This window comes from Stenella coeruleoalba (assembly GCF_951394435.1).
Source record: "Stenella coeruleoalba genome assembly, chromosome: 4".
In the NCBI taxonomy this organism is placed as follows: domain Eukaryota; kingdom Metazoa; phylum Chordata; class Mammalia; order Artiodactyla; family Delphinidae; genus Stenella; species Stenella coeruleoalba.
The window spans coordinates 131908299-131934476 of NC_137149.1; the positions used below are offsets into that span (position 1 = coordinate 131908299).

Consider the following 26178-nt stretch of genomic DNA (forward strand, 5'->3'; position numbering starts at 1 on the left):
CTAAACACCTTTTCTTCCCAGCAAAGCTCTGCCCATGGGGACTCAATTTCATGCCCCAAGTTTCTCTGTAAGTCGCTCCTCGGTGCACGCATACGCCCTCCTGTGTTATTCTGTAGCAGCTCTGACCAGCCTTGGTTGAATGTCCTGATATTGACGTCTTTCTGCCTCACGAGGTTGTGCTGTGAGTTTTGGTTTGCGTAAGCTAAGATTGAGACCACAGAATCCCTGCTCCCACAGGTATTGTGCCACCTTTCTTCTCATCTTCTTTCAAGCCGTAAATGAGGGCTTGGTGGGAGTTGGTCCAATGAAGTAGAAAAAGTCAAAGTCTGGCTTCAGAGAGCACTGGGAAACCTCCTGGGATGGGTGTAGCCTGCTGTTGGCCAACAGGAGTTCAATGTGCTGAAGAATACACCCAGCACCAGGTGGTGAGTGAATGCCGTGTGGATCCCTTGGCTGAACGGGCACCCCTGAGATGCATGAGAACCTCAGTGTGCTGACAAGGGGAAGAGCTGCCAGTGACCCAGAAACTGCACAGTAGGAAGTCATGAGCATAAGATGGTAGAGTTTGGGGAAGAGAAGCCCGTGGCACAGACTGTGCTCTGTGGAAGGAAGTGTGAATAAGCTGCACAAGCTCACTACTTAATAAGGCATCTGGTGATGAAAGGGAACAGCACATTGGAGCAGGCTTAGGAGAACCAGAGAGCTTTTGGCTACAAGTTTGTTAGTGATTTTTCTGGTGTCATATGTGATAGGTCACCAAAGCCCTATCCCTGGTCCTGAGAATGATGGTGTAAACGCAAAGACTTCTGTAGATAATCAGAAGCAAAAACCCATACTCACCACGTGGCTTAGTCTGCTCAGGCTGCTCTAACAAGTTGCCATAGACTGAGTGGCTTAAACTACAAACATTTATTTCTAACAGTCCTAGAGGCTGGGAAGTCTAAAAATCAAGTAGCAAGCAAACCTGGTATCTGGTGAGGACTGGATGTCCCTTGCTGTGTCCTCACATGGGAGAAGCAGAGGGAGACAGAGAGACAGAGACAGAGAGAAAGAGAGAGACAGAGACAGAGACAGAGAGAGAGAAAGAGAGAGAGAGAGAGAGAGAGAGAGAGAGAGAAACAGAGACAGAGAGAGAGAGACAGAGAGAGAGAAAGCTCTTTTGTGTCTCTTCTTATAAAGACACTGATCTTATCATGAGGGTTCCACCCTCCTGAACTGTGAAGGGTAATTTTATGTGTCAACTTGATTGGGTTAAGGGATGCCTGAATGTCTGGTAAACATTATTTCTGGCCTGTCTGTGAGGATGTTTCTGGAAGAGATTACTGTTTGAATCGGTAGAGAGAGTAAAGAAGATAGCCTTCACCCGTGTGGGTGGGCGCCATCCAGTCCATTGAGGGCCTGAATATAATAGGAAGGCAGAGAAAAGGAAAATTCACTCTGCCTGAGCTGGGACATCCATCTTCTCTTCTCAGACGTTGATACTCCTGATACTCAGGCCTTTGGACTCAGACTGAATTACACCACGGGCTCACGTGATTGTTAAGACGACGGATCATGGGACTTCTTGCCTTCCACAGTCTCATGAACCAATTCCTATAATAAGTCTCTCTCTCTCTCTTTCTGTAAATAAATAAATTTATTTATTTATTTTTTCTCTTTCTTTGGAGAACCCTAATACATGACCCAATTACCTCCCAAAGGGCACACCTTCTGTTACCATCCCACTGGGGGTTAGGGTTTCTGCATGTGAATTTTGAAGGGACACACACATGTAGTCCATAATAGCATATTAGGCTTGCCCAGAATAGCCTTTCTGAGGAAGCAGAGAGAACTGGCAGTGAGGCCACACAGGTGCACTCGTGGAGTTCTGATGAACAGGTGGCTAAGGGCAGCATGACCCTGGGTTGCTACCCATGAGGAGGATAGAAATGAGGAGTAGTTGGATGAAATATTTTGACCTCCACATAAATAAAGCCCCAGTGACAGGGATTTTGTATAAGGCACTGAAGCACTCATCTCCGATTGGCTGAGCCCCCACAATGCTGGCCTGGTTCTTCCCAGGCCACTTAGGAAGAGATGACAACCTCTAGAAATACATCCACATTTCTCTCCCTTCTTGTGCTTTTCCCCTGGAAGGGCCATATACACCCTCTTTCCCTGCCTGCTGTGTCTCTTCATCTCTGACATGGTCTGAAACTGAAAGTGGACTTAGATATGTTGGCAGCATTAGATCTTTAGCAATTCCAGCCCACTTTTATAATTCTCTTGCCATGCTTCGCTGGCAAACCACATCTCCTCCCACTCTCAGAGTTCTGTTCAATCTGCTTCATCTCCAGTGGAACCCTTCCAGGTGGACTCCATCCTGCTAACACCTGTCAGTCACTTCACTGTCTTCTTAGCACTCGTGTTTAAATATAGCTTGTTTATGTTCCTAACTGTGCTTTTGCTTTTATTTTCCTTTTGCTGTGTTCTTATGAATTTTGTGGATGTTTGCCTTTCCCCCTCTAACAACAGGAACAACAGTGACAATAAGAACAATACTGTCGTTTGTTGAGGTCTAACTATTTGACTGTTCTGTGTTACACACTTTAGAAACAAACATTATTTTGTAGAAACCTTGCGATAATCCTCTGAATTAGATACTACATTTTTTCTTTGAAAAGTAATACATTAATGCATGCACATTGTGAAATATTTAAAGAATTTAAAGAAACAGAATTGTTTATAATAAAATGGAAAGCATCCCTCCCATTCTCTTCCCCATGGTGCCCGTTGATAACCATGGAATGTGTTTCCTTCCAGGTCTGGTGTGTGACTGTGTGTACATATGTGCACAGAGAAACTGGCACGCAGATTTTTAATATAAATGGAATTGATCATAGAATAAATATAATTTCGTGTTTTTCCTTTTCACTTAACGATATATCTTAGAATTAGTGTGAGGAAGGAATAACTGTCCCCATGTGTTAGGCTAGGAAACAGACCCTTGGAGTGATTAAACAACTTTATCTTATTAGGTAGTAGTTTCCATTACATGATAGGTTCGTTGAAGGCAGTATAATCTTTCTGTTTTATATTCAGTTCCAGTGCCTTATACTCCAGTTTTTATAGCTGCCTTATTCCAGAAGTTCTTTTCTTCCTTCTACTCCTATTCTTAAAGCTGAACCCTATTTCCTTCTGTGTGCCTGGGTGTCAGTACCCTACCTGCTACCTATAATGTAATTTGCTTTAATTTTGCTATGCCTCATCTAGGTAGTGCATTCCCCACCTGAAGGAATTCTAGCATCTTCCATCTGCTGGCAGACTTCTTGATGCTGCCTGCCTGCCTATGAAATTTTCCTTGCTGCAGAATTTGTTGACACCACTCTTTTTAAACTTGACAGTTGACTCACGGGTGCTATCATTTCATCGTCTTTCCTGCCGTCTACTGTGCTGTGCTAGTTGGGCTGGGTTTTCTCTCGGTACTTGCAGTACTCCTTTCCTCATGTCTCTTCTGTGATCTTATATCTAGTTTTCAAGTGGATAACTTAGTGATTCAATATTTTAAACATTATGAAATGATCACCACAATAACTCTATTTACCGTCTGTCACCATACAAATTTATTACAATATTAGACTCTATTCCCTATGCTGTACATTACATCCCTATGACTTATTTACTTTATAACTAGAAGTTTGTACCTCTTAATTCTGTCACCTTTTTTGCCCATCCCCCCTTTCTTCTAGCAACCACCTGTTTCTTCTCTGTATCTATGTTTCTGTTTTGTTATATTTGTTCATTTATTTTGTTTTTTAGATTCCATATATAAATAAAATCATGCAGTATTTGTCTTTATCTCTCATTTATTTCACTTAATGTAATGCCTTCTGGGTCTATCCACATTGTTGCAAATAGGAAGATTTCATTCGTTTTTATGGCTGAGTAATATTCCATTGTATACATATACCACATCGTCTTTATCCATTCATCTATTGATGGACACTTAGTTTGCTTCCATATCTTGGCTATTGTAAATAATATTGCAGTGAACATTAGGGTGCATACATCTTTTGAATTAGTGCTTTTGTTTTCTTCAGATAAGTACACAGAAATGGAAGTGCTGGATCATATGGTAGTTCTATTTTTAGTTTTCTGAGGGACCTTCATACCGTTTTCCACAGTGGTTGTACCAATCTACATTCCCAGCAACAATACACAAGGGTTCTCTTTGCTCCAAATCCTCACCAGCATTTGTTATTTCTTGTTTCTTTGATAATCACCATTCTGACAGGTGTGAGGTGATATCTTATTGGGGTTTTGATTTGCATTTTCCTGATGATTAGTGATGTTGAGCATCTTTTCATGTGCCTGTTGACCATCTGTATGCCTTCTTTGTAAATATGTCTATTCAGGTTCCCTGCCCATTTTTCAATCTGTTTTTTTTTTTATATTAAGTTGTATAAGTTCTTTATATATTTTGGATATTAACTACTTATTCAATATCTGACTTGCAGATATCTCCTTTCATTCAGTATGTTGCCTTTTCATTTTGTAGATTATTTCCTTTGCTATGCAAAACTTTTTAGTTTAATGTAGTTCTGCTTGTGGTTGCGTTTACTGGATCTTTCTGGATCTTACCAGGGAGAGTCAATGAAACTCAATGGCTGAGCCTTATATTAATTCCTCAAAAGTTCTTAAAGAGCTTTTTCAACCAAATGTCAAGGGGTTGTAGTTGTCCAGTTATACCATGAGAATATCAACCAAGATCGTACATGAATAGATAATGACACTTAACATCATTACTGATACCCGACTAACAGCAGCAATAAGATACCATTGCTTCTTTAAGACTCATCCTTATGTTAGAAGCACTAAAAAGTGGAAAATGTGTCTTAGTGCTAATGAAAATAGGCGTATTAGTTCAGTTAGTGTATCTCAGTGAATTAAAAGTGAATATCAAACAATTTTTTGATGATAAAAGTCATATGTTTGAGGCAGCCCTATTACATAGAAAAATCATTGAATATGTATTATGAGTTGTGGTCCAGGTTTTGCCATTAAATCACTTGTGATATTTTTATTTTACCTATCTGAATTTCAGTTTCATTGTTTGAAGAGTGAGAGCATTGACCTAAATGACCTCTAGAGGTTTTCCAACACTAATAGTCAAGGCATCTGAAAGCAATGAGATTGAAGTTTGAAATCATTAGCTCAGGTCTTGTCCGAGAGAAAAAGCCCTTGGACTACAACTCTGGCTTAGAAATTTGAGTTTGTCTGATGAAATCTGGAATAAGCCATAAGTGACAAAGGCTGGACTCATGGGGGATGAGATATAATCCTTATCTATCAGAGGAGAAATTGTCCATATGCAAACTTTCCTGGTGGAAGTGGGGGGAAGGAGAAGTAATCAAGAAGATGAACTTGAGAGTTTGTTTGAATGGAGAGAGTAGACTCTTGGAGATCTCAGTTATTTCCCCTGAATATTGATAAAGAACCAGAGGCATTCTGCTGAAAGAAAATTAGATTGCAAAATGGTTAATCCTCCCCAAATGGAAATCTGGTAAAGAATTTATCAGTGGAGCCTGAAATATACACAGCAGAGCCAAGTGACTCAGTCAATTTAGAAAAGATCACATTTTAATTAAATTCAATGGGAGAGAGAAGAGTGGCAAAATGTTATCCTGCTTTTCAAAGATACATATAACTACTATAAATATGATAGGTAAGTAATGTTATTTGCTTTTTTATCCTGCAGTCAAACCATGCAATGCAAACATAAAGGTATTTCTTTTTCATGATCATCACCCTTTTGCCCCTTTCCTTTGTATTTAGTCCTCAAAATGCAAGCACCATTTCTTAAATTGAGTAAATTACATGCAAAGAAGCCTGCGCTTTAAAAAAATGAAGTGCAAGTGCTAAGAGGATTTAATGTTTTGTTAACTTTTACTTTCACATTAAACAAACAAACAATTGCCATGGTTGAGTGGAACTGTGCCTTGGGTAAGAACACCTTTGCTTCATCTAGAGTTACATATTGGGACCATCCTGTTTGAATCCACAGAGTAGGGATTTTTTTTGTTTGTTTTTTACATCTTTATTGGAGTATAATTGCTTTACAATGTTGTGTTAGTTTCTGCTGTATAACGAAGTGAATCAGCTACATGTGTACGTATATCCCCATACCCCCTCCCTCTTGAGCCTCCCTCCCACCCTCCCTATCCCACCCCTCTAGGTGGTCACAAACCATCGAGCTGATCTCCCTGTGCTATGCGGCTGCTTCCCACTAGCTATCTATTTTACATTTGGTAGTGTATATTTGTCAATGCTACATAGTCTATTTCATCAGACCTAAGGAAAAAAGTAGATGGTCTGATGGGATATTACAATCCTTGTGAAATTTTCAAGTTTTCAAAAAAAGACCGTTGATCGATCTCCCTAAGTTTCAGTCTTCTAGGTGAGAATTTTTAATTAGTGCATTTTGTTACATGCAGAATCAGAAATCCTAACACCTAGTACCGTTAGCAACTTAATGAGAAAAAAGAAATGGAAAGAACATGGGTCTCAAATTTAGATAAAATTGGGTTCAGTCTGTGGACCAGTCACAGATAGTATGACCTCAGTTAGGTACTTAACTCTCTGAATCTTGGTTTACTCACCAATAGAATGAGTGGTAGCTAGCCCAGACTGGTGGTATGGCTTAATGATCATATGATCATAGATGAGAAATCCTAAGCACATAGCAAACCTTCGATAAGTGGTAGCTACTATAATAAACAAATGCATTCAGAATATTTGGACGCAGCATGTGAATAAGGGAGAGAGAAAAGGGAAGTGGACAAATAGGTCTTGATTCCCAGGCATCGAGATAAGCAGTAGTCGTATAAATTTCTAATCATAAAAGAAATGCTAAGAAGTAGATATCTTAATTTTTCTCTGAACATCATGAGCATTTTCAACTGTCATATATGAAAGGGCACACATTATGTCAAAACACTGAGTAGTTTTTAAAACTTTAATAATTTGGCATCATGTGGTCTGGCACAGACGCACAGCCAAAGCCATCTTGTCTGAGGCAAAAACTGGTTTGTAGAGGTGGATAGTACTGTCTTCAAAGAGGAGTCTTTTGCTCCCTTTTAGTGAAGCTACCTCAAATCAGAGCTTAATTTTCCTTTGAGGTTTATACACAGAGGAAGAAAGTTCCTTTTGACATCAGTGCTTAGTCACAGACTTTGGACAGTATCTGCAATTCATAATAAAATATTTCTTTTCTGCCATTGAATTTCTAAACACCAACACTAGTGAATCTGATATTCAGCCTAGTTCTCAACAGAACAGAAATCTAGTGGCTTGAGAGTGTTAGAGAACCTGACCTTGCTATGTTTCTCTGCTTTGTGGCAGGTTCTCTGGTATCAAGAGAAAACTGCATTTAAGGCAAATCCTTTCCCTCTTCCCCCTTTAACTCATTTGTGGTTCTCACTTAAGTTGTAAATGTCTCTGTTTTTAGGCTATTGAAGAGTTGCCATTTATAATATATTTACTAGAAGAGTTTTGAAAAACAAGCCATTAGCCAGCTACTTTGATTTGGTTCTCTTAATCAGAGATTTACAGGGACAGTTTAGAAATAGTCAGATAAATGTTCTTCCTACCTGGGAGATGGGAGATGTAAGCAGTGCTCTGTGGAAGATTTATGCTGAATTGCTCTATGCCATCTTGCATTTGATTAACTTTTATCAACCGGAACAAAAAACCCTTTCCCAATGCATCATTTATATGAACTTTATAAATGAACCATCTTTCTTTTGCCAGCATAATTCACCATGATACAGCCATTTAAAAAGCCTCTGAGGGGTAAGCAATTAACACAGGAGATGTTTATGTGAAATTTCTGCAACTTTATTTTGAAAAACCTGAGGGTACTAACTGCTCTGTAATCTGAAACGATAGAGGATTGATACCAAGTTTTAAGTGTTCCTGAGAACAGGTAGGAAAAGTAAATGGTTCCACCCTATAACCTTCTGGATGCCACAAATTGGTTTTGATCGGAGTAAACCAAGTCAATGACTGACTTCGTCATTTGCGCAGATTATATTTCCTCAACCTGTGATTTCAAACCAATATGACAGTGATATTTGTAGACCTGAATGACGAAACTTAGTAAGTTGTTCTGAGTGCTCAATCAGGACACTCAGAATCAATTATTAATTCCATCAAGAAAGACGCTTTTTAATCAATTAAAAAGGTCCTTCTGGTGAATGTGGAAAAATGTTAGGTCTCTCAGCAAACGTCCATATTTGATGAAAACTATAAGCCCACAAGTACATGAAGCTAAATAAACAAAAGCAAAAAACCCACACACTTCAACCTTCCCCCCCAAAAAATCCCCAAACAAGCAAAGAAATATGGATAAAAGCCACCAACGCACATCATAATCAAATTGCTCAAAACTGATGATAAAGACAAAATCTTAAAAGCAGTCAGAGGAGTGGGGGATTGGATTAAATCCAATAGAGGAAGAAAAACAAGCAACACAGCAGATTTCTCATCAGAAACAATTCAAATCAGAAGACAATGAAGCAAGATCTTCAAAGTAATGAACGAAAAGAACTATGAACCTAGAATTCTGTACCCAGGGAAAATCTCTCTTAAAACTTAAGATGAAATAAAAACATTTTCGATGTACAAATGCTGAATGAATTCACAGTGCATTAATAGCAAAGTAGATTTCAGAGAAAATGACGTAACTACTGATGAAGAAGCTCATTTCATAACGACAAAGGGGTCAATTTATCAAGAAGACCTAAAACTTTCAAGTGTTCATGCATCTAATAAAAGAGTTTTTAAAATCCATTAAGTATAATTTGTTAGAATTGCAGATAGAAATAATAGACATATCCACAATGATAATCAGAGATTTCTATATCCCTGTCCCAATAATTGATAGAATAAGTAGAGATTAAATCAGTAAGGCTATAGGAGGCTTGAACAACACTGTCAACCTACTTAACCTAATTGACATCTATAGAAGACTCCACTCAACAATGACAGAATATGCATTCCTTTTCAAGTGTACAGGGAATATTTACCAAGATAGATCATATTTGGGTCATAAAACAAGTCTCAGAAAAGTTTCATGGCCATGTGTTTTGTTATCCCCTTTTCCTGAACATCTCCTGCAGTCCAATAAGATTTTCATTCTTCTTAAAACCCATTTAATAAATATGAACACAACTAATGCACAGCCAGGTTGCCATCTTTGCCCAATGAAAATAGGCCCTACCCTGGTTTTGCCAAGGGAACAGGCTCAAGTCATTGACATTTCTTAAACCAGCAGAAGAGTTTTCCTGTTGGAGGTTAGATTTCTATTCTGCCTGCAGGAAAATGCAGCCACACTTCCAGATATTGACACCTGCTAGTCAAGCACGTGAGCATCCAAAGTGGAACATGAAGCAGAGGCCTCCACTGGGAAGAACAGTCAGAAGTCATCACAATTTTTGGATTTCAGACTTTCGTCAGTTAAAATCTTTAAGCTTTTGCCCATAATATATGTATATTTATACATTATGTGCAAGCACTAGTTTATACATTATAAAACATTAAAATGCATTTCAAAAATAAAGATAGAATAAACACTTATTTTAAAATAATCAATTTTATTAATGGTGCCAGAAGCAATGTTTTGAAAGCAACGTGAATGAATAGCCTTCACTATTTAAAAAAAAAAAATCTCAGTTTAACCCATGGTGATATATGATTGTGATTATTTGCTTTAGTTTACTTAAAATTTATTGAAATAAATTTTACTTTATTTCAATAATTATTCCAATGATTTTCATAGCTAAAAATATTACTGAGGAAAAAACCCATAAATGCAAATGGCAGGGATGCATATTGGCTGTGCTTACTAAATCAATAGCTTCCACTCAAAATGTTGTGTCTTTGTTTTGTTCTTGCAAAACTTTGCTGTTTCAAAAAATTCTTGCAGTAAATTTCTATCTCCCAGATGTTAATCAGTTGTTTTTGCAAATTAATTGGAAAAGGTGTTTCATTTACATTTTTTCTAACAAAAGGGTTAAAAATCTTTCAAAATTTCATTTGGAAGGTTCTGTTGAATTTTTAAAGAATGTAGGTGGGTTTTTTATGTAACTATTTTCAGCAACAGAAATAATGAGGGAAATAATTTCAAATATCCATTTCAAATGTTCTCTTCATAGCTCAGTTTTCTTTCATAAAACAATTACTTTTGCATTTATTGTAAAGATGTCACCTTTACCTGTAAAGGACAGTTTACACAGGTTTGTTTTAGATTATCTGCATTATATCAACAACCTCTCTGTGTCACAAAAGGGAAGCAAAATTGGAATACTTTTTTTCCTTTTTAGAGACAAAAAAATCTGTAAGTTGTGTTAAACTTCTGCAACTCTATGTGCTTTGTCACATGATAAAAAGCAAACCTCTCTGTGGAACAAAGGATTTTCATAATCATTATACATTTCATTACATCTATTGTAAAGATACCTTTTTATTTAAAGGAGTCATTGAAAAAGAAAAAACTTAACCCAATGAATGAGACTGAGGCACTTTGTACATTTTTGGCTTCATTTCTTTGTTGCAGTGGCTGGTCCATGAATGATGCAGTGACTGAATTACAGATGTCTGGCTATTTCTGTGACCTTCTTCCAGAATTCTTTTTAGAATCCCAAAGTGGCCACTGTATCAGAGGTTAGCTTATACAGCAGTTTTTTGTCCCATAGATTATGATGATAGAAAAATAAGTCACTTACTATCCAGAAAATATCTTCTGCAGTGTATCTGTCCTTTAATGGCTCACAAATTGTAGTTTTACGTGTATTTTATCATTGGAAGAGAATCTAGCAAATACCATAAGCTGAGAATAGTAGAAACATCAGTAGTTTGACCCAACTGTCTAACAACTGCTTAACTGGTTCTAATACTTGTTTTTTAAGATCTTTATGTTTCTCTGTATCTTTAAACAGCTTTTGCTAACAGTGGAATGGATGTTGATTTATCATTATATTGATTTATTTACATTGTTTTGGTCATTTTTGCCACAGCAGAATATGGAGGTTCTCATGCTTTGATAATATGCATGAAACCCCAAAAAGATATACTTAAAGATTTATCATTATGGTTAATGAATATTTATAAATTACTAGGTTGAGTATTGCATTGCTAAAAAATTGTAGAGATATGTTACATGTTAGGGAAGTTTGAAATATTAGTGTTTACTTCAGTCAACTGTAACTTTACAAGAATCTTTTTAAAGCACTCTACCATGTGAGGGTTAGCTGAGTTTAAACTAGGTACGATCTGTAAATACATTGTCTGAGCACTCACTACCGGACAGGAGAGAGCACAACTGGCATGCTCGTCCCCTAACACTGCTGCTCTTTGAACTGTCCTCTGGGTGGAGCGAGGTCTCTGTGCCACCAATAACATATTATTCTAAAAATAAAATAAGCGTTGGTTTTGCAGGAGCACCGCGTGCCCCAAGCAGCAAGAATGGTATCTCCTTCCCCGGGAACTACACTCAGCATCTCAGCCTCAAACCGCCATAGCTTGGAACTAGGTCTGTGAGCATCTGTGCTTCATCTTGATTTATTTTGTGCATCCGTTAGCAAGATGTGTCCTAAGGCAATTGCTTCTTTGCTTTACGACAATTTGGCTTACATAGGTTTCATAGGAATGCTCTATTTTCAGATATTGGGGGAAGCTTGTTGAAATAAAAGTCCTAATAGTTTCTTTTCGTACTTTAAGGGACATTTTGTGTACCACATTGGCTGTGTATGCATCACTTTTGAGACCATTCTTACAGAGCAATCTGTGTGTGAGTTAAGACCAGAGTAAAAAGCCAGGATTCCTGGCCTTTGAAATGAATGACTGCACCTTCAATGTTAAAGCACAGAGAAATGGTGCACTCTGACAAGTAAGAAAAATATTGAGATAATGAAGGGCAATTTATGTATCTGTAGTAAACAATGGATTATAAAAACTTCTAGAAGCTACCTGGTTTTCACTTAGCTTCATTCATTTATTTCTGAGATAACTGAGTTGAAACTTTAGGGGAAGAGAATTTAGAAAAAGTTGGGAAAACTGCTGAGCTGTTTATATATTACCTGTACTGGGAAAAATTATTTAATTAAAGAAGCTATTTGCACACCAATAATTAAAAAGCAGTACTGCTTTAAAATGTCAAACTATTCCCCCTAAGAGAATATTAACATTGCTTCGATAAGAGTCTACTAAGCATAAAATAATAATGAAATGGATTGGGAGGAGGAAGAGTGTCCTGTTTTATATTTACTAAAAGGTTGAGGTCTTTGAGGAATTTTATCAAACACAATATTCAGCTGCATCTCGCTGACTGCGAGATGTATATCAGAAGGTCGATACAATTTAAAAATGATGGACATATACCAAAAATATCTTGAACTGTAAGAATCTTCATACAAAGATACACCTCCTGTGCTTCAACTGCTTGTCACTGAATTACAGTTTGATTTAATTAATATTAAGTGATATCTGTTTTGAAATAGAGAGAGCAAAAAATGAGAAAGCCAGTATGTGGCCCTCTTTAGCTCCCATGTAATAAACATTTGGGTCAAATAATCCAAGGCAGCTGCATGTCATCCTTTTCCATTAGGAAGTTAAATTGTGAACTATGACATTGTGGTGGATGGAGACCAAAATTTTGTATTCTAACATCATTGCACTCCTAAGACTCTAAATAAGCATGCTTTTAAAAGAGTAGTTTGTTTTTTTTTTAAAGGAGGAGACAATTTTGTCTGAAGTACTGTGACAGACAGATTTATTTTCTCGTCCTGTATCAGGCTCTTCTGATGCCACTGTCCATGGTTGCAATGCCATTTCCCCCCGTACATCGTTATCCATGCAATTTTTACTGGGTTTTCAGTTTCACCATAGTGAATCTAATGTGGAATTTTGTTTCTAACTCTGCTTGGGACTTGATGGGTACTTCAGTCTTACAATATAAAAAAATTTATCTTTTTGGACATTGTTTATTCCCCCATTTTCTCTGTTACTTTCTCTGGAATGTTAACTAGATGTATGTTGGAACTTCTTTTTCTATTCTCCTTGTCTGTTAACTTCTTTTTAATATTTTCTATCTCTTTATCATTCTGTGCGGCATTCAAAAACATTTATTCTAAGTAATTTCTACCAGTCTGTCTTCCAATCCACTAATTCTTGCTGTATCTAGTAAGCTATTTAGCCTGAGTTGTTCTTCTTAATTTTGATTTTCATATTTTTATTTCAAGAATACTTAACTAAACCCTGTCTGTCTTTTTCCATATTATCTTATTCTTGCCATAGATCTCTGTTATTGTTGTTCTCTATTTGACCGCTTTCAGCATACTTATTTTAATATCTCTTCCATATTTTTCTGTTACTTGTTGTTTCTGTGTTAATGAATTCTCCAGTGTATTACATTTGTGACTATGCTTTCTGGCAATTTGTTTCTTCACTTTTTTTAGTAAGTTCGACTTGTGAATGCATCTTTTAAGAAATCATTCCCGTGGAAGTCCTGCATGCTTTCATGTGAAGATACTTCTGTGGGATTGTTTTATGGTTGACTCTGCCTGTGCTGTAAATAAGAGTTTTGCCAGTACTGAATTAGTCTTGTGTTAATTTCTCAAATTGGAATTTCCTAGCTTTACACGTTGAAGGACCGGGTTTCATAGCTCTCTGTTCTCTTTTCCCACCCACTGTCTGTAGTAGTTGGCCTCTATGCCATATCCCTAGTACAGTGGCAGAGTTTTTGTAATCCATTTTTCAAGGATGGGTCAACTCTTCTTGGTTCATGATTTTATGTAAAGAGCTCAGAAACAGCACTTGACGTTAGGACCATGGCTGTAATTCCTGTATCCACTTTCAGCCCTTTAGGCATATACCTGGTTCTGATACCCACATGGAGAAAAGGAGAAAAGTAGTGCTTACTTATTGCTCTGGTTTTGAGCTCTTTATTTCTAGCATTGAAAGTTTCCTTAAATTTGAAGGAAGAGTCATAACGTGAATACATTTTATTAATAGTTTACATAGTTCATAATTGCATGATAAATGATGCTATTAGAAAATGTGTTAATAGAAAAGTATTCAAGAAACATAACTCCATTGCACTTCAAAACATCTTGACACAAAACACGTTATGACCCTTCTTTATCATCTTAAGATGATGACAAAGATATTGCACATAAGGGTCTGAAATCTTAGCCCCACTGTTTCTTGTCTTCTTATAGCTTACAAGCTAATTTCCCAGCTCCTTCACCTCTTCCTCAAATAACCCATTCTGAGTAAATACTATGATATCTTATGGTATCTGATTTTGTGTGTGTGTGTGTGTGTGTGTAGGTGGCCATCATTTCCTGAAGAAACACATTCATTTTTTAATATCTTATTTTCTTCCTAAACAGAATGTAGATATGATTTTTGTTGGCATGCTCCTGGTTCTTGAGGAAGAAACATAGTAGAATGGTGAGAACTTGAGGACCTGAGTTTCCTTGCCTCTGATTTATGAATCATAAAATCATGAACGAGATATTTAATCCCTACAGCCTCACTTCCCTTATCTATATAAAAGAGGTAATACCTCACAGAATTCTGATAAAACTGAATGAGTTTGTGCATGTGAACAACTTAGCACAAAGTCGATAACCCTTGTGATTATATGATCATCTGTAAATTCCACAAAAGCCAGAAGATTTTGAGTCAATGGTGGCATTTATAGAACGAGCCATTCTTCTTCCAGAGGAGTATCTTTTGTTCCATTGACAACCACAAAATCACTTTTCAGAGATTTTCCCCTAGCACTTATCTCTGTATCTGTGCTTCATAATCATCCAGCCTCCACCCCAAATTATAGAGTTAAACCCAGCCCCGATGGCATTATAATTCCTGTGTCATAATTGCTCAGCACTTTGATTGGTGGAAGGATCTTCTCTCCAATTCAATACTCAGCTCTACAGACTGATGTTTCTGGGGTTGGCTCTAAGCAAATTTAGTAAAACAAAGTTCAATAGAAATAGTGACCCTTTATTTATAACTCAGTATGTACTAACCACATGGTTGTATTCAATAGTTCTCAATAATATTATGATATAGGATTTTTAAATCCAATTTTACTTATAAAACTGTGGTTAAATGAGTTTGAGTTAGGTACCCAGCATCACATAAACTGTTCAGATCAAAATCAGATGTCAGACCTACATCTCACTGATGCCAAAGCCATGGCAGTTCACACTGGACCAGTCTGTTTCCTCTCATTTGTGGCCTCCTTCTTTCTGATGGTAAATAAGATACTGAATACTCTTGTGCTTCTGTGTCCTCATTTTTAGATGAATATAAAGGGCCAACCACTCTAGTTTTAAGGCTATGGTGGAAGTCAATATAGATGGAAATCTCTTATAGGAAATATGGTTGAAGCTCTTCAACCTAAAATCTATTAATGCAAAGAGAGGAGAACAATGGTTTTTAAATGTCCATTTTACATATTTGGTGACATTGCATACAGTTAACAACAGATCTGAGAAATACATTAACTCTCCTATTCATAGCTGCCATCTTATTCTAAGCACTTTGATAGAAAAAGGCAGGTTAATAATTGCTGGCCAATTTGCTGGCTATGAAAACAGGTGGCTGCGTAATAGGCTCATGTAGCCTCAGAAAAGGGCCAGCTCCCTGTCAAAAGCAGTAGGCTCACTTTACTCCGAGTAATAATGGAACTGAATGTGCTCAGTTAAATTGCTACCAAGTGCAGAGAGCCTGGCGATTTTCTTTGTTTGGAAAGAATGAGACTTTGCTCAGTACCATGAATCGAATGCAATGCAACACGAAGCAGAATGCTGTCATCTCAATTGCTGTTTATGAGCTCTGTGTTTTCAATAGCCAAATAAACTCCAAATCTTACTTTCCCAACTAGCTTTTCATTAAAGCCATTACACACTATTTTTACTGTATTTTCCTAAGCCACACGAGGCTTTTGTTTACCTGTATGGAACACAAAGAAGAGCAGAAGGAGAAATGAATACTGTGCAATAATCATGATTTCTGAGAGAGGCATAGCGTTCCATGACTGTCCCAGGGCCAGTTGGGCTAGGGTATCAGCCAAGTCATAAGAGGCTAGGATTAAGATGGGCTATACTATCTGAGGCAACCTGCCAAGGAGAGAAGCAGAATTCAGACCAAAATTTCTTAGGCGGAGCTGAAAAACGAATCCCAGTGAGACCAATTACAGACACCAGGTCTAAATGGCCAGAGGTGGGATCAGACACAGAGGTGGGGCTCCACAGATCATGGAGTCACGAGTTGAGGGTCAAATGGGGATGCACTGAGATTAAGGGTAGGTCAGAAACATAAGGTCCAGGGCAATTTTCAAGAATACCCTTGGAACATTCATACCTATCAACATGCCTCAGTCTGTGCATGCATATGAGATGTCAGTCTGGCTGAAAGAAAATCGGAATGCATGTATTGTTCATCCTTCTTTATAATAACTGTATACAAGCAGCTGCTTATAAGATGTGGCTGAAAGAACATGTGGTATGAGGTGTCATCTTTCTTTAAGAAACCTTCCAGCACAACATAGCAACTCATCCTTTCCCCCTCCCACTGAGATCTTACAGCATAGTGTTAGATACGGCACGGTTCCTCAAAAAGCATCCCCTGACGGACTAAAATACATATTCAGGTTAAGTAAAGCCCCTTGAAATAGGTTTAGCAGCAAAATATGCATATATTTAGAATATGTAACTTAAAGGCAGTGTACTACAACATACAATGTTTATATATTTAACCGTCAAAGATTAATTTCTAATGGTAAGTCATGGAGAGGGTCTAGAAGAATTGGCTGATTGCAACACACCTTCTAAATTCCTAGTCTGCAGCTAACGCTGTTACTGTAGTAGTTAGGAGGACTGAAAATCAAGTGAATTTGGTCCTGTCAACCTACCACACACTTGTTCTACTCTAATATATTGTCAAGGTTGATTCTTTAATGTGGAAGGCACCCTTGGAGAGAGAAGATATTGGTAAAATAAATCATGAATGTAAAAAAAAAAATCACTTGAAAGGTGACCCAAGTGGTTTCTTCGTAAATGGAAAGTAAATTTTGACCAGCCACTCTTTGCAGAAAAGCAGGCTGAATGGTAGTTCTTGAGCTTCATAATAACTCTAAATTTGTAAAGGAATAGTTAATTATTACAATTTATTATATTCTGTATCTGTGGCCAGTAATTAGCAATTATGCTTCCTTGGACACTGTTTTTCTTTTATGCCTTTCCGTTCATTTGTAAATATTTACTCATCCCACTCTAAGCTACAGAAACTAGAAACATCAGCATGTTGACAAGGTACTTCTTAGTGATGGCTGTGAATAGTCTGGATTTTCTCTTTTATCCTGTTTGGATTTCTCCAATTCTTTTTTTTCTTTTTATTGGGGTATAGTTGTTTGTTGTTTTAGTTTTTACTGCTCAGCGAAGTGAAGCAGAGTTCCCTGCGCTATACAGCAGGTTCTCATTCGTTATCTACTTTATACATATTAGTGTATATATGTTATCCCAATCTCCCAATTCATCTCATCCCCCTTTTCACCCCTCAGTGTCCGTACATTTGTTCTCTACATCTGTGTCTCTATTTCTGGATTTCTCCAATTCTTTTAAGTGGACAAACATTACCATTATAACAAGAAAAAAGTAGATACTATAAAAATATTTGCCGTTTGTAGCAACATGGATGGACTTGGAGGGCATTACGCTAAGTGAAACGTCAGACAGAGAAAGACAAATACAATATGATATCAGTTATATGTGGAATCTAAAAAATACAACCAACTAGTGAATATAACAAAAAAGAAGCAGACTTACAGGTATAGAGAACAAACTAGTGGCTACCAGTGGGGAGAGACGTGGGAGGGGCAATATGGGGAGGGGGAGGGGGAGGCACACACTATTGGGTGTAAGACAGGCTCAAGGATGTTTTGTACAACATGAGGACTAGAGCCAATATTTTGAAATTACTGGAAATGAAAAGTAACCCTTAAAAACTGTATAAAAATATTTTTTAAATAAAAAAATAAATTGAACTTTAAAAAAAACAAAAATAATAGGAATAAAAAATATTACTTTGCAAGGGAAATGAGAAATAATTTAGAGTCTAGATTAAAGTATCAGATAATCTTTCTCAGGCTATGATAACAACCTCAAAATCTCAGTGGCTTAATAAAAAGAAGTTTGTTTTTTTTTTCTCATGTAAGGGAAACCGGGTAACTCTCTGGTATCACTATTACTCACATGTATCAATGTAGTATTTCAGCTTGCTTTACTCTTACAGCATCTTCATATTGACAGTTACTTCTATAATTGCCAAGATAGAGGAAAATTGGAGAATTATATTTTAAATAATTCTGCCTGTAAATGCACATATCACTTCTATTAACATTTCACTGGCCAAATCAAGGAGATGGGGAAATACAATCCTTGCGTGGTCCTAGAAAGAGAGGAAAACTGGAAATGGGGAGAGACACTAATTTCTACACAGACTGCTCTTCTCATCACCAAACGTTAGGCTCATTGTCTTTGCTGCATGTCAAACATGCCCACTCTTTCCCAAAGGTGACTAATTCAGAGACCGCCCCCCCCTCCCAAAATACCATTGACCTGAAAATTCAGGATCTTTTGGTGATGCTGTTTCTCCATTAGGTGTGATGTGCAGTAGTCTTTATATCATGTCCACATGTGGCAGCTCTTGATGTTCTGCTTCATACAGTGGTGGAATAGGGACAGTAATTACGACAAGCATTTTCATTCTGAAAGAGGAAGAGTGGGGGACCTACAGAAGTTCCTAGGCCGTAGTAACACGGATCATCCTGACAATACATTTCAACAGCCCCCTATCCTGAGGACTTAGGCAATTCTGCTCCCTGGGAAGGCTTCCCCAATCCATTCTTTTTTTTTTTTTTTTTTTTGGTCATCCCTGGCTGTGCCTTCTGAGAGGTTCTTTATTTTATTCTTCTTGGCTATATCTATAAGGCCAGCAAGAGATATTGAAGAATTTTGTCCTGGGTTTTAACTACTTCACTGCCTGGGCAGGTCACATTTGTGCTCCCAAATTCAAGTGCGTGGGGATGTGCAATCTTTTCCTGCGTCTAAAAGAGAATTAGAAATGTGAATTCTACCACAGATGATACTGTATTTCATTAGAGAGGATTTTTATTTATGTCTGCGGCTCACATAGGTGCAAGCAACCTGGGATCATTTCTGAAACAGATTTTCTGGGCTATGCAGATGAGGTGGTAATAGGGCTGCCGTCTTTCTTTTTTTAAAAAATAAATTTATTTATTTACTTTTGGCTGCGTTGGGTCTTTGTTGCTGCGCAGGGGCTTTCTCTAGTTGCATTGATTGGGGGCTACTCTTCGCTGCGGTGCACGGGCCTCTCATTGCAGTGGCCTCTCCTGTTGAGGAGCACGGGCTCTAGGCACAAAGGCTTCAGTAGTTGTGGCTCGCGGGCTCTAGAGCACAGCCTCAGTAGTTGTGGCACATGGGCCTAGTTGCTCCGCGGCATGTGGGATCTTCCTGGACCAGGGCTTGAACCTGTGTCCCCCGCATTAACAGACGGACTGCCAACCACTGTGCCACCAGGGAAACCCTGGCTGCCATCTTTTTGGTGGTTGGTTAATTAATTCTAGTTCGCCCTTAATCCTCAGATGCAACTCTTTGGTTTTCCAAAGCAATATAGGGGATGTTTTCCAACGCCCTTAGCTTCGGTGGGTCTTTGACTTCAATTTTTATCCCCCTCACCATTTGAGCTGTCAAAAGCACTTCTCAGCTATCTCTCCAGAATTGGCAAGCGCCACATGTGCAAAAGTAGACCAGATGTTACTATATGTCTCTGGAGTTCATTTTCTACCACATCTTGTTCTGGAATATAGCCCATATTTTGCTAGTTTCCTAATGCTTTCAAGCCAACGGTTTTCATATTTTTCCCATGTTTTCTTGTTATTCTCAGAGACTGCAAGACGCAGAAGTCACTCTGACCAACTCTTTGCCCTCCCCCCCATTTTTTCTGTTTGATTGATGAGAGTCATTATTTGAGTGAACAGCTCTTAAATTTGTTTTCAGGGATGTTGGATGAAGGTTATAATGCACACTATGTTAGAATCTGGTTGTGACTTCTTAGGCATTATAATTTGAATATAGGCAGCTGTCACCGAGTAGATGGTAGTGGTCTTTAACATAGTATAAGGCTGTGATTCATCTCTTTTCTAATGTTAAACCATGAGGACCAAGCAGATGTGGACATGAGGCAGGGAGACAGCACTGGGAAAGTCATGCCAAATGAGAACATCTAAGTAGGGACTAAGGAAAGAATCTCAAGATAGGCCTGGGCTTAGAATTTTATTAGTCCCAGTGGTGTTAGGGCTTTGAGATCAAGGAACTGCCTAGGAGAAGAATGTCTTCCACTCCTAAGATCAAAGATAGAACCTCACCATCTTTTTTTTTTTTTAAAGTCTTAGTTTATTAACTCTCTCATGAAAAAGCTGCACAGTCTCCAAAGATACAATCACTGCAGAGTCTTTATTCCTTCTGCTGCCCAATCTCCAGCTCACTGCTGGACACTTCATTTCTTCATCTCCAGCACCAACATTGTCCTTTGCAGTCCCCCCAACTTTCTTCATTCTGTTCTTGCATTCCTTTCGCTGTTTTCTTGAGGTATTTTTCTTCTCATACGGGCCATGTCTTGCAAGCCTGTGTTTGGGCTCATCCTTCTTCACATAATCCAAGGAATCGTAAGTCATGCCAAAGCCAGTTGTCTTGCCATCACCGAAATGGGTTCTGAATCCAAACACAAAGATGACATCTGGTGTGGTCTTGTACATTTTGGCTAGTTTTTCCTGAATTTCTGTCTTAGGTACTGTTGCCTTCCCAGGATGAAGGACATCGATGATCATTTGTTTCCGCTGAAGTATTTGGTTGGTCATGAACTTCCTGGATCAGATAGTTACCGTGTTGTTCATGATGGCAGTTAATCGTCAAGCAGCCAGGAAGGAAAAGAGAACTATTTTCCACCAGCCAATCATATCAATGCTCATGGAAGGACCTCGGGAGGCCAAAGCTGGAAAGTGAATTGTCCAAATAAGCTTGGCCCTCTTAACAATTTTCTCCTTGAGAATGAGTTTTATTATAAATATTCCATAGAGGGCTTCCCTGGTGGCACAGTGGTTGAGAGTCCACCTGCCAATGCAGGGGACACGGGTTCGTGCCCCGGTCCGGGAAGATCCCACATGCCACGGAGCAGCTGGGCCCGTGAGCCATGGCCGCTGAGCCTGCGCGTCCGGAGCGTGTGCTCAGCAACGGGAGAGGCCACAGCAGTGGGAGGCCCGCGTACCGCAAAAAAATAAATAAATAATAAATAAATAAATAAATATTCCATAGAAACTCTTCTCCCCTACTGCATCATCTTGTAGATTATGTTGCCTATTGTTTCACTTTATTTCCCCATTCTTATTTTCTCCCTTCTCTCTTGAACTTGATGCTTCATACGCATACTTGCCAGGCCCAGTCTCACACAGAACTTGGACTTTGGCTACCTACTGTACCATACTGACCAGACCCACTCATTACTATATCTAATCCTGGCCCCAGGAACACAAGTTTCAGATGGGTGCCTCTTCCCCCATGCTCATCCCAGAAGGAACATCAGATATAATTCAGATCTCATCCATCAGAGCCGGAGTGGGTTAGAAGACTGGGAATCTAGAAAATAATACTGAGCAACATGGAAGTGTAGGCTGTGGAATTAATGTGGAAAAGAGGCTCAGGATATCAGTTGAGAGAAAGTGCTTGATGTCACACCAAAGGCTGCTAGGCCAGGCCTTAAGACCATTGTCCTACTTTTCTGTACAGGTGACTCTACTTCTTCTTTTCTGCCATGCCAGAGGGAGAAGGTATACTTTATAAAAATTAGAAGTTGTAGAATTGAGAGTCCTAGCCACAGGGTTGCCAGATAAAATACAGATAACCAGTAAAATTTGAATTTTAGGTAAACAACAAATAATTTTTTAGTATAAGTATGTCGTATGCAATAACGGGGCTATGCTTAGAGTTAAAAAGCATCTAATTGTTTACCTGCAATTCGGATTAAACTGGGTATCTTGTATTTTTATTTGCTGCATCTGGCACCCTTCTAAGTCTTGGGGAGAAGCTACTGGATTGGATGAACTCAATAGTGTGAACATTTGAGAGACATTTTTTAGATTAGAGAGATTATGTGTTGTTCAAAACATGGAAGAGTTTCAGTTTGGCTGGAGCTCAGTTTGAGCTGGAGGAAGCATAGTTATAAGACATGTCATGATGAGAAGGGGCAAAATTCTATTGCAATTCCATCCATACTAAAGATTTAAATGCTGTAATTACTCAAAAATTTACATTGATAAGTGACAGATTAATTAAGAGTTAAAGGGAAGCAGGCAGTATTCAAGAATGAATAGAAATGACTGAATAAGGATCGATCACTTATCAATAGAGTCCTTGTTGCTGAAGTGTGATTTAAGATTGTGGATCCATGTGTGTTTAAACTGAAATGGTCCAGTTGCTATAAGAACATTATGATACCTTTATTATGTCACTTTTCAGGACTTTGTTTAGAATATGACTACATTATTTTGAATTACGGTTGTCAGGAATACCAAGATACTTCTTACATTTGGTTAATGCAGTACTCATTCAGAAAACTCAAAATTATAATTTGGGGCAGCTAAAGAAATGTATAATATGGTGAAAGATGTCATAAACATAAATGGGTATTATTGAAGTACCTCTGAGATATTATTATCTGAAATTTTAAAAAGCTAAGTAAGAGAAACATAGATTTCATAGAAAGTTTCTAAACACCCTATTTCACTCTAGAACTGCCATGGCATCTGTTCTGCTTCTTGCCAGCTGCCCCCTGAGGCCTGTGCCTGTCTCAGAGCACTTTTTCATCAAGGCTTGCATAAGGCTAGTTGTGTTCCAAGCGTTTTTCAAATTTGGTAAAAGTGAACCATTTGTAGAGGCGAAATTCTTTGGTTCCACATTAAAGTATATTATTTTAATGAAAATGTTTCTTAAGCACACTCAGATGTGAACTGATGTATTAAAAACAGCACACAACTTAACTTATAAACAAACTTTTAAAATAATATTTTTAAAATTAGCGGCATTAATTTAATGTCGTAGATTATATTGATTTGATGACACTGCTATATCTCTGCTTGAAAGATAATGTGGTGAAGACGCTAAGACATGAGTCCTTAAAATTGGATGTTACTCTACTCTGGGAGGTATACTAACTCATTTTCTCTTCCAGTTTTCTCTTTTCAAATCACCTCAAAATTTCTATTTGTTTAGGGCATTGTAATTGCATTTATACCTCACCTGGCACAAATCGAACATTATGTATTATGTCCAGTTCTGTTTTTTTTTTAGGTCCTCCTCTTAGTAGCCCACAATTAAAGCAGTACTCTTTGGTAGCAACATGAAAACAAACTGAACATCAAAATCACATGAGTAACATCTAGCATAAGGTGGTCATACAAACAATCCACTATATTCATATGCAAACATTTAATACATTCATTAAAATAAAGACTCTATATAGATCTGTTTAGCAAAGGTGTTGCAATTAAAAAATTACTCAGTTAGCTCAAAGATAATTAAAATCATTCAGTTCCTTAAATAGTCTCTCAATTAAATGCATAAACTGAGAGCAATCTTTATGTACAACACAGATGAAAATGTCACCTGTATTTTTGCATCTTTGGGGCTCCTACAGTAGATGGCAGTTGCTCCCTGAAACACTCCATTTTCCACTCTTGATTCCAAACCCTCAGAAACTTGCCTCAGCATTCAGCCCACCTGATTTTTCTGTCTTCATCTCCAATCTCATTATGATGTAGATTAACTTCATTTCTTGTTTTATGTTGCCTTTTCAGGGCTTCACTCGTTACCAAGATCCTGTACTTAAAGGAGGACTGTTGAAGTGCTAAAGAAGGGAAGTCAGAGGGGCAAAAGAGGAAATATTCAGGTATTAGTACTTTTTACTTCTGTTGAACACATCTCTTGAGTTTTAAACCTACATCTCTATCTGGCCAGGTATTCAAGCTCATTGTATCCAGTGAACTCATCATATACCCATAGATCTGTGCAGATTCTAAATTCCTTGAGAGTCTCAAACAAGATAGGTGAGAGGTAGCACCAACTTGAGCTGTGTCTCTTGATCTCAAACTGTCTGCACTCTGCTCCTGTTCCTGGCCCCAATCTCATTTCTGCCTCCAAGAAAGAGTTGGGGTTCACCGGACTGATGGAAAACAAACAAGGGCTGTTGAAGTTGGACTTTCAACAGACCAAAATTAATAAGAGCAGAAGAATGAAAAGCTGATAGGAAGTGAAGATAATAATAGTTTATTTGTGTACCATGAAATGGTTGTATTTTCCCAAGTCTCTGCTTTTAACAGTATTCCATCCACCTCATGGTCCAACCTCTGGCATTCCTGGGGATCACCCTGTAAGCAATAATCACAGCTTTGCCTTCCAAATCAGCTTGAGCTCCTTACCTTGTTTCTGAATGTAGTTTGCTTTATTTTTCTCTTTTGTGTTGAGCCCTTGGGAACTCTCTTTTTTTCCCCCTAAATGTGCTCGGCTCAAGAAAGCAATACTACTTTTCCCAGTTCTCAAATCCCTGGACCCCACTGGCTGCTCTGGGAAAGCCCCAGTCTCCCATACACCTGTCTTAGCCCTTGAGATATTAGCCCTGTTCAGAGATTCCATGGTCCCTGATTCTGGCTTGCCTGGATTAGGTAAGTAAATCCGTCATCTACCTCTTCCAAATCTTCAAAGTTATTATTCCATATCTATTTTTAATCTTGGTTAATGATGTTAACACACACTTAGTCCAACAAGTTAAAGACTTTGAGCTTTTCCTTTTCTTTCCCTAGCAGTCCACATTTAAAGCCATTTTTTTCTGTTTGCTGTTAGAACAAATCTCCTAAAAGAAGTTGCCTATGCTCATTATCTCTATTTATTTATTATTATTTTTATTGAAGTATAATTGATTTACAATATTTTATTAGTTTCAGGTGTACAATATAGTGATTAAAAATTATTATAGATTATACTGCATTTCAAGTTTTTATAAAATACTGGGTATATTCCCTGTGCTGTACAATATATCCTTGTAGTTTATTTATTTTATACATTGTAGTTTGTGCCTCTTAAACCCCTATCCCTATCTTGCCCCTGTCACCTTCCCTCTCCTCACTGGTAACCACTAGTTTTTTCTCTATATACGTGAGTCTGTTTCTCTTTTGTTCTATTGATTTGTTTTATTTTTTAGAGTCTACATATAAGTGATAACATACTGTATTAGTCTTTCTCTGTCTGGCTCCTTTCACTAAGCATAATACCCTCTAGATCTATGCATGTTGTTGCAAATGGCAGAATTTCGTTCTTTTTTTTGGCTGAGTAACAGTCCATGGTATATATACATACATACCATGTCTTCTCTATCCATTCATCTGTTGATGGACATTTAGTTTGCTTCCGTATCTTCACTATTGTAAATAATGCTGCTATGAACATTGAAGTGCATGTATCTTTTCAAATTAGCGTTTTCATTTTCTTTGGATATATACCCAGGAGTAGAATTACTGGATCATAGGTAGTTCTATTTTTAGTTTTTTGAAGAACCTCCATACTGTTTTCCATAGTGGTTCTACCAATTTACATTCCCACCAACAGTGTACTAGCATTCCCTTTTACTCACATCCTCACCAACATTTGTTACTGTTGTCTTTTTGATGATAGCCATTATGAGAGGTGTGAGGTGATATCTCATTGTTTTTCGTCTTCTAATGCCTTTAGATGATAGGTTAGTTTGTTTATTTGAAACTTTTCTTATTTCTTGAGGTAGGTCTGCATAGCTATAAACTTCCCTCTTAGGACTACTTTTGCTGCATCCAGTAGATTTTGGAAAGCTGTGTTTTTATTTTCATTTGTGTCAAAGTATTTTTTGATTTCTTCTTTGATTTCTTCATTGGCCCATTGGTTTTTGGTTTTTTTTAAACATCTTTATTGGAGTATAATTGCTTTACAATGGTGTGTTAGTTTCTGCTTTATTACAAAGTGAATCAGC

At 37.8% G+C, this 26178-nt stretch overlaps 1 protein-coding gene and 1 long non-coding RNA gene across 2 annotated transcripts in view; one reads left to right on the forward strand and one right to left on the reverse strand.

Moving 5' to 3' along the window:
• Positions 1–26178, forward strand: part of LOC307186165 — a 161800-nt gene that overhangs the window by 30809 nt on the left and 104813 nt on the right. Inside the window, exon 3 of the long non-coding RNA XR_013828259.1 lies at positions 23981–24072. This is a non-coding gene — a long non-coding RNA (uncharacterized lncRNA). The remainder of the gene's footprint in view (positions 1–23980; positions 24073–26178) is intronic.
• LOC307185249 (small ribosomal subunit protein eS24-like) lies at positions 20313–21061 on the reverse strand. Its single transcript, XM_079919193.1, has one exon. The coding sequence runs from the start codon at positions 20987–20989 to the stop codon at positions 20513–20515; it is 477 nt and encodes a 158-aa protein (XP_079775319.1). The 5' UTR covers positions 20990–21061; the 3' UTR covers positions 20313–20512.

What these genes read in the sequence shown, in the direction of transcription:
- LOC307185249 (XM_079919193.1), bottom strand. Translation starts at nt 20,989, where the DNA reads ATGACCAACCAAATACTTCAGCGGAAACAAATGATCATCGATGTCCTT.